The sequence below is a fragment of the Paramacrobiotus metropolitanus genome, unplaced genomic scaffold (genome assembly GCF_019649055.1).
Source record: "Paramacrobiotus metropolitanus isolate TYO unplaced genomic scaffold, Prichtersi_v1.0 Parri_scaffold0000021, whole genome shotgun sequence".
In the NCBI taxonomy this organism is placed as follows: domain Eukaryota; kingdom Metazoa; phylum Tardigrada; class Eutardigrada; order Parachela; family Macrobiotidae; genus Paramacrobiotus; species Paramacrobiotus metropolitanus.
This window is the reverse complement of record NW_026570241.1, coordinates 772967-785792: the sequence shown is the minus strand read 5'-3', so window position 1 is coordinate 785792 and position 12826 is coordinate 772967. Positions and strand designations below refer to the sequence as shown.

The following is a 12826-nucleotide window of genomic DNA, read 5'->3' as shown; positions in this document are numbered from 1 at the left end:
TTTAACTGATTTATTCGCATTTGATCGCTCGGACTGTTTATTCTTTTTTATTCAAGCTCGAAATTGGTTCGGGTTGATTCTAATGGCGTGCAATAATTTTTACGATCTGAGTATGGCCAGTTCTACGCAGCCGATGGCTAACAGTTTCTCAGCGGGAAATTCACTGTCGTTTGTTTCTGGATTAACTTCACAGCAGCAGCAGCAGCAGCAGCAGCAACAGCAGCAGCAGCAGCAGTTACCACATCAAATAATGGCCCGACTGCTTGCCAGTCAAAATGGTAAGGAACAGTAAGAGAATTATATACAAATAAAAACCTGCCATGTGTATTTCACTGCGTTTTAAGTGCGCTATTGTACACATCTTGCTGTCGTGTTTTACAGATATGCGTCCGCAACAGCACCAGCACTTTCAGAACGACAATGACGCGGCCGTTCTGGCTGAATTTTTCCAAGACATCTCTCCTCCACCGCTTCAGCAGCAGCAGCCGCAGCAGCAACAACAGCGAAAAATCGCATTTACTGCCGCTAATGCACCTGTCGTTGTCGCAAACGCCGCCGCCGCCGCCAGCACCGCCGCCGCCGGGTCATGGGGTCATCATTACACACAGCAGCAACCGCCATTGCATCCTCACCTTCACTCCATGCATGCGTATCAGCAGCAGCAGCAGCAGCAGCAGCACCATCCTCATACGTCTCAGTCACAGTTTATCTCAATGTCTTCTCCAATCACCAGCTACACAGATTCCACCGCCGCATCAACACCATCGTCCGTGAACACTTTTGCATCTTCGTCGGCGACAACTCCTTCATCAGCAGCATCGACCCCGCCCCCACACGCATTAGCTCATCTTCTGCTCCAGAGTCCTGGCGTGACGTTTTTGCATCCAGCACAGCTTTATTTGCCGCCCGAAAGCGCTGTGGGAAATATCAGCCAACAGATAATCTCTTTGCCTGGCACTACTCAACACCACTTTCCACCCACCGCGACTGCCGCCGTCCCAGCCCAACTTGTTGGCAACATGAGCAGCCTCACCAGCAGCAGCAGCAGCAGCGTTTGCTCCGATGAAATCAGCGGAACATCACCTCCAGCTCCGCTCCCGACACCACCACCACCGCAACCACCACCACCAGCAAGCGACAAAATCCCGTACGATTTGTTTGCTGGTCGCAGGGATCTTGATCCTGATGGCATTTTTATGCGTGGCCGCGCGCGAGAATCTTTTCGTACACTCCAAAAACTGCGGGAACCTTTCTCGGATCCGGAAACAACTTCTCAGGCGACTTGGTCGCTGCGGCAGAAAGCTCTGTCAATTGCGCACTTGGTTTTTGCACGCGAGTTTCTGAGAATGAACAGCCATTATGGATTTTACTACAACAAAATTATTCTGGGAATCGCCAATCGTTTGAAAGACCAGCAGCAGCAGCAGCACGTTGCCAGTCAAACTGTGGGCACAGAAGGAGGAGGCGGCAGCTGCAGCTGCGGCGGCGGCGGCGGCGGTGACATCATCCAGCCACAAACAAAGCGGCCTCGCTTGCAATAGCTGATTTTCCGAGTTTTGCCACCACCACCACCTCTTTTTCGCTGTATGTATATATCCTTCACTCACTGACTCAACACATGCCATTTGAAGACTAGTTGCCAAAATGCTACCGAAGTCGCCTTCATCACCATCACCGACGCCACAAAAACCTTTCCTGGTTGTTTTTGAAGGGATCAACTGTTCCGGAAAAGCTGAACAGGCGAACCGCCTTGCCCATAATTTAACAGCGCTGGGATACCAGGTAATTGTTTATCACCATCCGTCTTCGACATCTTCAGCCCATGATTCAGTTATTGGACTGACTAAAACCGTCCTAGCCTCTAGCTCTCTCTATAAACTACCGCAAAATTATCTGCTGCTTACTGTTTGCCGTGCCTATCTCAACGATTCCATATCGGCAGGATTGGCCGATGGGAAAATTATAATACTGGTTCGCTATTTAATCTCTGATTTTGCTTACGGATTATCGCGTGGTCATAGTATGGAGTGGATGACAGCAGTGGAATCCGCTCTGCCAAGCCTTACACCCAATGTGACCTTTTATTTAGACTTGAAGCCAATGGACGGCTTGCGTCGCATGCTCAAGAGACACAGTCAAACGACGGCGGCCGCTAACACCTCGTCAATGGCTGTCGACGATCTGGGAAAAGTTTACGGCGCTTATCGTGAATTGTTTTCGTCGTCTTCTGGTCAATATCCTTGTGGTGGTAGATGTTGTTGTTTTTATATACCCGCTAACCTTTGTCTTGATCTTATATCTCGTAATGTTTTGAAATTGTTTTTTGAGTGTTATGACAGCAGCAGCAGCAGCAGCAGCAATGAATAAACATCAGAAAAAATCCGTCGTTTAACAGTTCGCTATTTATGATATAATACATCCTTAACATTGTCAAGTTTATTTATAAAACAGCAGCTAAAGCACATTAATAAATTTCTTATGTTTGTCAATTTGAAAAATCCGCGGTTGCTCATAGAAAACTAGCAATTCCAGGGGCTCTCTAGGCGGTGTAGAAAACTTTAGCTCCAATCGAGCCATCTGTTTACGCTCAACGGGAATGTCATCGAAGTTGTGATTAGGCGTGAGGTCAAATGGATAAATACTCTGTGAAGCATAAGATTGTAAAGTAGCGGCGAACAATAAAAACAATAAGAATTTGATCATCATATTAATATTAATTACCGTGCCGTATCTCAGTTCGTCATAGGATGTGTCGGAGGAACAGTCAAATCGTCGATTACCTAATTGGCATGACAAGGCGCTATATAATTGAGCATACTGGCCGTTTGCGAAATCTATTTTATAGGTAATAATTTGGTTGTCGACAACCAAACTTATTTCCTCAAGCTGAAAATGTTGAAAATTTAGCGGATTTTTTCGGTAGCTGCCCAAGTACGCTTCATGTGTAACAAGGGCAAAAATAATCCGATTAGGAATTTTTTCCGAGCCAAAAAAATTGTCAAAGGTGTACAGCCGTTGGCCGGGTATGATAGCTCTAGTACGGACGTCTGTGGCCGAATAGATTTTGTATATGGCTGGCTGGGTGGACAGCCTCTTCTGGATCTGGTCATGAATCTTTGGTGACAATTTCACAAACCTTGCCAGCAGGCGCATGTCAAGTATGTTAAGGTAATAATTAGGCATCGGGTCATCGGACATTAGAAAGAATGATGGATTGCGTTTAAACAGGCGAATTCTGATTGACACCTCAGGCAGTAGATAATGTTCAAGGTAGAACAGCTCGTGCATTATTCTTCCAATCATTTCGAAAGGTCGGCCCTCTTTTGTTTCGCGGTATCTTTCTGCAAGTCCTTGGTTTGTTTCCGCATTTAACAAGTCTACGCTATCTAGACTATCCTCAGGAAAAATATCGCTCAATTTATCTTTAAACCACATCACGTTTCTTAACAGGTTTTTCTTAACTCCGCGCGAATAATTCAAGAGTACATTGAAAAATGCTTTATACCCATAATTTCCATAGCTGACCACAAACGGTGTGCCATTCAGTTCTACTTCTACTCTTTCGAACATCATATAGAAAAGCAAATTGACAGGTGCCGCATCTCGAATTCCTATCTGGCTGAGCTTTTTAATGTATTCCCGCCTGTCTTCTGGATTCATATTTCTTACAATTTTTACAATTACTGGATCGCGCAACGGATCTACAGTGTAGTGCGGCTGCGACTGCAGTGGCTGCTGCCGTTGACCATCATTTCGCGCAGCTGCTGCTGCGGCAGCGGGATCGACATTGCTCTGTCCTTGTACTACGACAGGATTAACAGCCGCGTCGCGAATGTCACGGTTGACGACAGGTGCAAGTGCAGGTGCAGCAGCAGCAGCAGCCGCAGCAGCAGCAGCCGCAGCAGTGGCAGCAGCAGCAGCAGATGCTGCGTCGGCACTTGCTATACTTGTTGTAGGAGGCTTAATTATACCTAAAGGCTTGCTGCCGTCTCTTTCCAAAATCTGTGAGCGTATATAAAGCTGAACGTCTGATAGATCTAAATAGTATTCCGAAGAAGGAAGCACAAATTCTATGACTTCCGAATTGTTTACAACTTGGTTTAGCGGGAGAAACTCCATGGTATGGCTACTTTCTATCGTAGACTGACTAACTGGCGGATCGAACAATTGTAGTTCGTCCGGAAACTTCTCGATCGTACCTTGCGTCTTCGCTGCCACGGAAGTCATTTTTCAACCTTTCTACACAATAGAAGCCAACGATTTTCCTCGGGTAATTTTCTGAAAAAGACCTGTGCGTATTGTTCGTCTTCGACGTCGTCGCCCTCCCCGTCCTCGTCTTCGCCTTCGATATCTACCAATCACTGTTGATTGAACTATCGTTCGCTTAATGACCGCTCGACGACTGCTGCGCCTTCTTTTTTTATTGCCGTATTTAGCCGTTTTTCCTTGCGACAATGATCAACTGTGAGAAACGCGTAGTGTTTACAAACACTACTGTTATGCACTACCCACGCAACGACCAGAATGAACTTTCTGCATGATTCATCTGCACTTTTATATTATCCATTTCTTCTACCGAAAACAACACACCCGCACGCATAAAAACAGCCAAACATTTAGGCCACACCTCACGACACGCCCACATACACACTTCACAGCAATCTTCAGAAATCTTTTTGTGTTTGTCGCCGGGATTTTCGATAGTGAAGTGTAATCGTTGTTTCGCCAAGGCTTTCGTCCGTCCACTCCATTTGCCAGTCTGACTTCAGGGTAATCTCCGGATTTGACTTGCTAAACCAGTTGTGAACTGGAACGTAAATTCGATTTTTTGGCTCATAGCCACTTTTCAAATCTTCGGCAGTCGCTATCGCCAAGATGTTTTCTAGCCTGCCTCCAAATGCTGTTGGAATAACGTGATTTAATAAGAGCGCAATCTGACGTCGACCGCGTGTCGGGTCAACCGGGAGTCGATGTCTAATAAAGCGTGTATCGCCGTATTTATGAAATGACTGATCGTGAACGTAGGATGTGGTTACATGTTGACGCGATATCCCCAGCGCTTCGTCGTACGTCAGGCCAAGGGCAGCCGACAACAGATTGCCGCGATTAACAAATTGATAGCCATAATTTTTGCTAATCCATTGAAATTTTCCGTCCACGAGTTGAATCTGCGGCTTTTCTTCGGTCCATGTTGTGGTCCCACAGCTAACGACCATCGCTTCCACCACCTTATTAACAGCGGCTACAAATTCGGCCGGCGGTAAGTCAAAATCCGTCTCTGCGAGAAATCCGTCGATGAACGATTCACCACACTTTCCGTGAAAGATGGAGATTTGGCGTTGTTCCAGTGGAATTCGAGTGAACTTGGCAGATGAATGAGCACGAACAAGAGCTACTTCCCAGGGTTCCTCTTGTTCCCTATATGATAGCAGCGGAAACTGCAGCTTATTGGCAAAATGGGTTGCGGTATTGTGCAGAATTTGGGTTCCATATGCCAGGGCGGCCGCACTGTGCAGTGTTACGTAAAACCCGTTATCCATCATTACTGCTTTCTGCAAAAAAATAACAACATAAAGTTTTCGTCAGCCCTGACAACAATAAAAACATACGCGCGTTGCACGTCGGTTCATGATCTTCGAGCACTCGCTAAATCCTCTTTATAGAACAACTGCGACGCCCGCCCATTCTGCCGTTCTTTTACTAGACGGCCATCAGAATCTTCTAGTCGATAAATTATCACCGGTCCGTAAACAATATCAGCAATTTTATACATTTCATCAGAAAATGTTCGAGTATAGCCTTTGCTGAATTGGGCTTTTTTTAGCATCACTCTCACGGACTCGCCTAGCCGAAACGCGGGCTTCTCCAGCCTGATAAATCTTTTTTCCTGTCCTAGTTTAAACAGCTGGGACTGGTTCTTAATTGACACTTCAGCTGGCTTCATCTTGATGGCACTGTGTACGCTCCTGTTATAATTGCTGACAATATTTTGCAGTGATGAAAACCAGTTTGGGCTCTTGGTAAACGTGAAATGGCGGAAAAGTGTCGTTTTCAGAGTACGATTGAAGCGCTCTGCTAGGGCTGCTTTGAAGCGCGACGCAGACACCTGATGCCGAATACCGTATTTAATATAAACTTCTTTCGCCTTTTCATTGAGAAATTCTTTCCCTGCATCGGTTACTGAAGCAGCACAACCATGAAAATGAAAAATAGAGTAAGTAAAACAAAATGCAAAACATTTGCAACTAACAGAGTAAGTTTACCTAGAACAACAGGGCGACGATTCTGAAATATTTTTTCCATAGCATTTGCAACTTTACTTCCGGACTTGCTAGTCAGCGGTTGCGAAAAAGCAAAACGGCTGACGCAGTCAACCATTGTCAAAATAAATCTGTATTTATCGTTGAATCTTTTAATTTTTTGCAGTTCCACCAAATCCGCATGCCAGACATTATCAATTCCCACACAGAAATTTTTTATTTTTTTAAATTTAAAACGAACCGGCTTATGAAGTGCGTGAATTGTCTGCTGAGAAAGAAATTCTTTCACGTCACGCAAATTTATTCTGACATGTATTTCTTTTTCTCTCTCTTTGGCCAAGCGATGAAGCGCTGCAGCTCCCGCAAGGTAAGCTGGAGATGTTACATCCGTATAAAGTTTTTTCAACAACGCAACCTTGCGACGGCTAACAGCAACTACAGACCTACTGGGGCCATCGCCAGCACCGCTCTCCCTCCGATTACTTGGTGTTCTCACCATTCTCTTCTATACAGCAGCAGCAGCGCAACACTTACCAAGCTAACAAACGGACAATGCAGCTGCAGAACAAGTGCCCGCAGAACAAGTGTAAGTATTCCACAGTAATCCAACTGCAATGGCAGCAGCAGCAGCAGCAGCGTAGCAGTAAAATGGCGATGGCGTCCGGATAACAGATGGCAAGCGAACACAATTTATTGCAAAGCGGCAGCGACGGCGAGTAAGCCAGCAGTAAATTGAGCGAGTAGTCCAAGTGGGCGCGAAATCCAGCTAAACGGCATTTATATAGACACGAAAGGAATAGTTACGCCGCCCTCATATACAAGGCGGACGCAGGGGTGTGCGCATGCCTAATCCCGAGAGACCGCACGTGCAACAACAACAACAACATCTGCCTAATTAAATTATTATGTACCAAAGCCACGCCGCCCTCTCCGCCCACTGCTGACCCGCGGCTTTTATAAACGCATGTTGCCACCGACTAAAGGCGCATATCAGCCTGAGCCGCTTTTCGTTCGAAATGGTACGGCGTCATTTCACTACAATACTTAGCCTTGTCGCCAAAATTTTGTCATTTGACCTGGATTATAAAACTATTCCCCGGAAGAAGAACGAAGAGGCTATTTGCAGGTATCGCGCGGCCATAATTGTTGAAAAGATTTTTGCTGAAGGTGTCGGGAAATCATTTGCTACGGCTAAGCAGGACAGTGCGAAGAAGTTATTGGCATTGGTGCTGCGCAATTATTACAGCATTTTACTGAGGCTATTGGAGAATTCTGCCAACCCCGCGGCCGCGACCATAACGGGCACATACACTGAAACATCCGGTGACAGTAACCTCAGCCCCCTACGCCTTACACAGTTGTTGGACAATATTGCCACGGTTTTAAATTTTGACGTGGAATATCGCCGCGTCCCTTCCGCAGAGGCCGCACGTTGGAACTGCCAGGCTGTCGTTGCAAACGAGGATATATACGTGATCGGCTGTGGACTAACAACTTCCTCTGCAAAATCTGACGCTGCCCGACAGCTCCTTTGGACAATACTTCAGAAGTATTATAAGCGCCTGCTGGGAATCTTAGAGTGTCCTCCGAATATCGCCTGCACTAATTATAGCAACAAGAGCAAAATACCTGCTCTACCGTCGGCACCGGCGTTGTCGTCGCCTTTATCGTCGGTGCTACTAACACCTTCCTCACCAAGTTACTCCCCCGCGTCACCAGAGGCAACGCCGCCGCCGCCGCCGCCGCCCCAATCTCTGCCGTCTCTGCCCAACGGGCAACAACACCAGCCGAATGCCTCTTTCACTCCGTCGTCGCCAGCTGCCGTCAGTCGCCCCGCTTCGAGACAACCGTCAGCGGCAAAATAATTGTGAACAGGAGCAGCAACAGCAGCCGCCTGCCTCGCCCCCGCCACCATACACCGCTGGTAACAATGCTACAAGTGAAGACTACCGCGAAAACACACCGCCGACAATACCCGTTCCTCCACCCACGCCTGTCCATTTCTCCGAAAACGGCGCCGGCGGCAGCTACGAGAACACCACTGAGCAGGATAATATTTCTCTTACTGTAAATATGTCCACCAGCACCAGCACCGCCGACAGATCACCATCCCCATTACCTTCTCACCTGGCCTTATCGCTTATTCTGGTAAGTAGATCACCTCGTTTCTCGTTGTATAATATATATATATATATATATATATAGAAGACATATTGCAGCCACTTCCAACACCTACTATTAGTCATCACCGTACTCCGGTGTGTCATACTGTTTTTATGATTTGTACTATGTAGATCACATCGTTTTTCCTTTTTAAAATATATACATAAGATATTTTACAGCCGCTTCCAACACCTATCGTTATCCATCACCACAGCCTGGTATGTCTGACACGCCTGTCTAACTTTTACCACTTTCAAAACATCATGGAGCAGCCCTTGATACCTCTTGATGTTTATTTCCAAACATCACTGCGCGCTACTGTTATCTCGCGCCCAGGACTAGAGCCACAACCGCCAACTACATACGTCCCGGATGTTTACCGGAAATACACCTATATTGACATCTATCGCCACTTCAACGTCCGCCATGTGCAACAAGTGCTGAAAAACTACTTCAAATGTTTTGTACAATGTCCGCGCTGTGCTAGCTGCTGCACTCTGATTATTCGAAAACGTGGAAAACTGCGACTGTTATGTCTGAACTGCCAGATGCAAGTAGTTGTTAGCAAGCGCATGGGAACTAGTTCCAGCCCACCCGTCCCAATTAATAGTGCATGAACATCCGGGACTTTTTACATCGTTTCTTGTTTGCACAATGAACTGCTTCTGTTACCGTGTTGTTACCGGAAATAAAAACTGACGGGAAAGCTGACTTGGCCATTACTTCCGTTTGCTGTTTATTATTGAAAAATTCAAGAAACAAATCATAGTTACCATTTAGGGCTAAAGTAAATACAGCGTATAAAGCCGCCGCCGCTCCTAAGACTTGTATTATACAAAAAAGGGATTTAATTTCCAGAAATAATTTTCGACCCGACAAAACAACAAAAAGCTGTACATTTATATAACAAAAGACGAATTGAGGAGAGAAGAAGAAACTCCTTACGTCCCAAAACAATAAGCCATTTCACTCCAGTCTGGACAGGCGACTTCCGGCTTCTCGGCACCACTCGGGCGCTCCACCCCGACCGCCGCGTCCTCGCCCTCCTCTTCCTCTGCGCCCTCCGCGCCCACGGTGCCCAGCTGGATGTTCGCTCTCCGACTGCGGCAGGGGATAGTCATACGGATAGTCATAGTATTGTTGCTGTTTGCCTTGACCAACGCCCAGGTCACCGCTCACCGGTGGCTCTTCGCGCCCTGTTCATAGAAGCGATGTGTTGTTTAGGAGATATTTTCATAATTATTATTTATAATTACCATAGTCGTCACGGTCGTTATTTTGGTCGTCGTCGTCGTGGCCGCTGCCGACTACATGGTGCTTAACGTCGCCGTCATCGTCTCCCTCCTCATCTTCATCCTCCCATTCATTGTCATTCTCGTCGATGGTGTCCATCTCCCGTTCAGCATTGAGGCTGCTTTGCAGCGGCAGACGAAAACCTATACAGGAATTACTCAGAAAGTAAAATTATCTGAACATTTACAGACTATTTGCTTGGGTGTTACCTTCTTCGCTGACGCGAAACAAGTATTGCTGTCGCGGGGAGGAAACCGAAGACGACGACGATGATGCTTCCGGCGGCAACGATGCTAACCCACAAACTTCTCGATTATTGCGTGGTTTGTCATAGGCGCGCTTGCTAAAAATCCTTACCTGGTGGAATATCAGGTTGGGCAACTTGGTCGTTGACGCCGTGGTGCTGGTTGTTGCTGTTGCTGTTGCTCTCGTAGCCAAAATCCAGCAGATTTATAGGATGGCGATTTTGCAGCCCTAATTACAAACGGAAATATTTATTTTATCGAATACTGATAACATACAAAACTCACCGCCGTCCGCTGGAATTGGGTTGTTGCCGCCAAGGTCCACGTTCTGGTAAATCCTTTCGTCTTGGCTATGGTCACGGTGGTGCATGTTATCAGCGTCGTTCCGCGGCAGCCCATTGTACTCGGGGTTGTGATGGACTACGGCCTCATGCGGGCGAACCGGAGACAGGCGGTCTGTGTGTCGACGCGCTGCGAAGAGGGACGCGAATGGACTGGGACGTGGCGTCGGCATATGGCGAGTACGAGGCGGGCTTCGGCTGGTTGTTGGTGAAAACCAGTGATGCTGTGATCGCGAAGGCGATACCGACGAGCGATTTCTTTTGAAAATTGGCGTTCGGGGCTGCTGGTGGGGTGGAACACGACCGGCTTCGGCATCTCGTTCGGGGCGGTTTTGGCGACCATGGGGAGCTGTCGGCCGTGCTGCCCCGACATCATGGCTGCGGGCACTGTTGACAGTCCGACCGACACGAAAACCACGCTTCCACGCGATACACAGCACCGTCAGGCCGATCAGGAAAAGGATGCCGACCGTTATGCCAGCTACAGTGTACGGATCTACGGCCAGTCCACGCTGCACCTCACTCCCGCAAGCATACAAGGCGGACAGGTAGTATTACATGCATTGGACGTGGTGGTGTCAGTAGTGCTGGTGGTGGTAGTGGTGGAGACGGTAGTGCTTGCAGTGGTGGTGGTGGTCTCGCTGCTGCTGAAGTCGAAGCTGGTGGATGCCACAGCAGATGACAACAGCAATGTTGCGTTAGAATCAGTTAGAACATGATTTCCGCTGCCCCCGTCGCCTCTACTGTCATTATGTATGAATGTCAGCACGTGCAGCGGAAGCCTGGCACTGGTGCTAGCGTTAATGAAAACTGGCGTCGGCGTCGTTGTCGTAGGCCATAACACCAATGGCGACCACAACGGAACCGTAGGTCTGAAGCCGTCACTGATGGCTTTTGTTGACACCTTCGCCGTTGCACTAGGCCCTTGTGTTGCTGTTGTTATCGTGGTGGTAACGCTTAAGCTATGGGCAGTAGTGGTGGGGGTGGTGGTGAGCGGGCGAGGTGATGACGACGTTGTTGATGGTGTAGTCTTTCTCGAAAATCTAGTTGCTGTGAAAGGGGTGTCACGAGGTTGCGCATTGTGGTTGACTGTTGCCAATGAGGAGTCGCTGTGTCAGGCGGCTGCATAACCACTGGCAGATCACTCACGAGCTTACTGCCACCGCCTGCCGTTGTTGTGGTGGTGACGGCGGTGGTGGGGTGGTCAATGTCCATCGTCGTGTGGACCGGTGAGTGATAGCCGCTGCAGTGGACGGGAGCGGCGGCCGCGTCAACGGCAACGGTGTAGCAGTAGTGGAAAACAATAATGATAACGCTGCTGTACTTTGCCCCATTATTACTGATGTAGTATTGGCAACAGCCTCTGCTGCGGCAGTCACGCTACTAATATTGTATGTGTCGCCATCTGCTGCCGCTGACAAAGGTGTTGTTGCTGCTGTGGTCTTACCGCTAGCGTCAGCGCCGGTTGGAGTCATGGCCCGGGTGCTCGAGTCTCTATCCCGAGGAATTGCGGTGGTTGACCAAGACTCAGTAACCGTCGAGACCGGCGACTGAGAAGGCGGTTGAGCGGAAGTCCACGAACAGCATGGAGGAAATCCACATCCACTGCGTAAATCTGAAATATCCGTTAAAACAATTTTTGTTCGATTTATGTCATATTTATCAGGAAACTAGCATTCAATATAATTCTTTGACTGGCACATTCATAATAGGACCTTTGCTGGTGCGTATTAACTGTTTCTACCTGCCGGGCAGCGGTTGGCGATAATTCGCAGTCCCAACTTCTCCAGACACTCCAACTCTCTACAGCGACGGGAACCGTCAAACACAGTCTGAGACAGAAAAATCATCTGCAGATCAGGGAAGTTGTGGGTTGGCGGCCAGTTGGGGAGAACGTTGACATCCGATCCGGTCATATCCAGCATCTGCACTCCCTTCACGATCGCGGTTGGCTGATTGTCTAACGGCCACAGATTTGCCTTGCTGTCGGAACATTTCCAAAATGTTTCACGGCAAACGCAGAAATAGGGACAGGGGATGTATGTTGCGGGACCGTGGGCATTTGCTAACAGAGGTTGCTGCAATGCAACGGCAGCACAAACTGTTATTACGGCTGCCGTGACAATTAACTGCGTAATTAATTGCGGCATCTTTACAAAAAGCTGCATAACATGCGCAAGTATTTCTCTTCGTAAAATGATGAAGATATGCACTGCATATGTGGCAGTCTTGAAAATGAATGCATGCATAATGGCGCGCTGGCGCTCACATTCTCACTCACCTCATCGTACAAGTCAACGTGTTAGCATATGAAATTCTGATAAGAGCAAAAACAGCAACCGCAACATACAGGGCGCCTCTTAAATGGATAAAAATGAAAATAACTGTAAACATTTGCAGGGTGAAGAGCATGGGAATAAATGCTAAATCGATTTCTTATCACTGATTGACTATGCACCGTGTTGCGAGCGTGAAGCAGATGTCCAGTGATGCATTCATGAATGCAAAAGTGCATTCGGTGCAT

At 47.7% G+C, this 12826-nt stretch overlaps 2 protein-coding genes across 2 annotated transcripts; both read right to left on the bottom strand.

Moving 5' to 3' along the window:
- Window positions 1–9208: 9208 nt before the first annotated feature.
- On the bottom strand, window positions 9209–10605 carry LOC129586522 (uncharacterized). Its single transcript, XM_055479801.1, has 5 exons — window positions 10247–10605; window positions 10074–10190; window positions 9926–10009; window positions 9680–9859; window positions 9209–9619 (listed from the first exon to the last, which is right to left on the bottom strand). The coding sequence occupies exons 1-5, from the start codon at window positions 10473–10475 to the stop codon at window positions 9390–9392; spliced, it is 840 nt and encodes a 279-aa protein (XP_055335776.1). The 5' UTR covers window positions 10476–10605; the 3' UTR covers window positions 9209–9389.
- Window positions 10606–11264: 659 nt separating this feature from the next.
- Window positions 11265–12459, bottom strand: LOC129586472 (uncharacterized). The gene is made up of 4 exons (XM_055479733.1): window positions 12047–12459; window positions 11722–11917; window positions 11452–11620; window positions 11265–11345 (listed from the first exon to the last, which is right to left on the bottom strand). The coding sequence occupies exons 1-4, from the start codon at window positions 12450–12452 to the stop codon at window positions 11265–11267; spliced, it is 852 nt and encodes a 283-aa protein (XP_055335708.1). The 5' UTR covers window positions 12453–12459.
- Window positions 12460–12826: the final 367 nt, after the last annotated feature.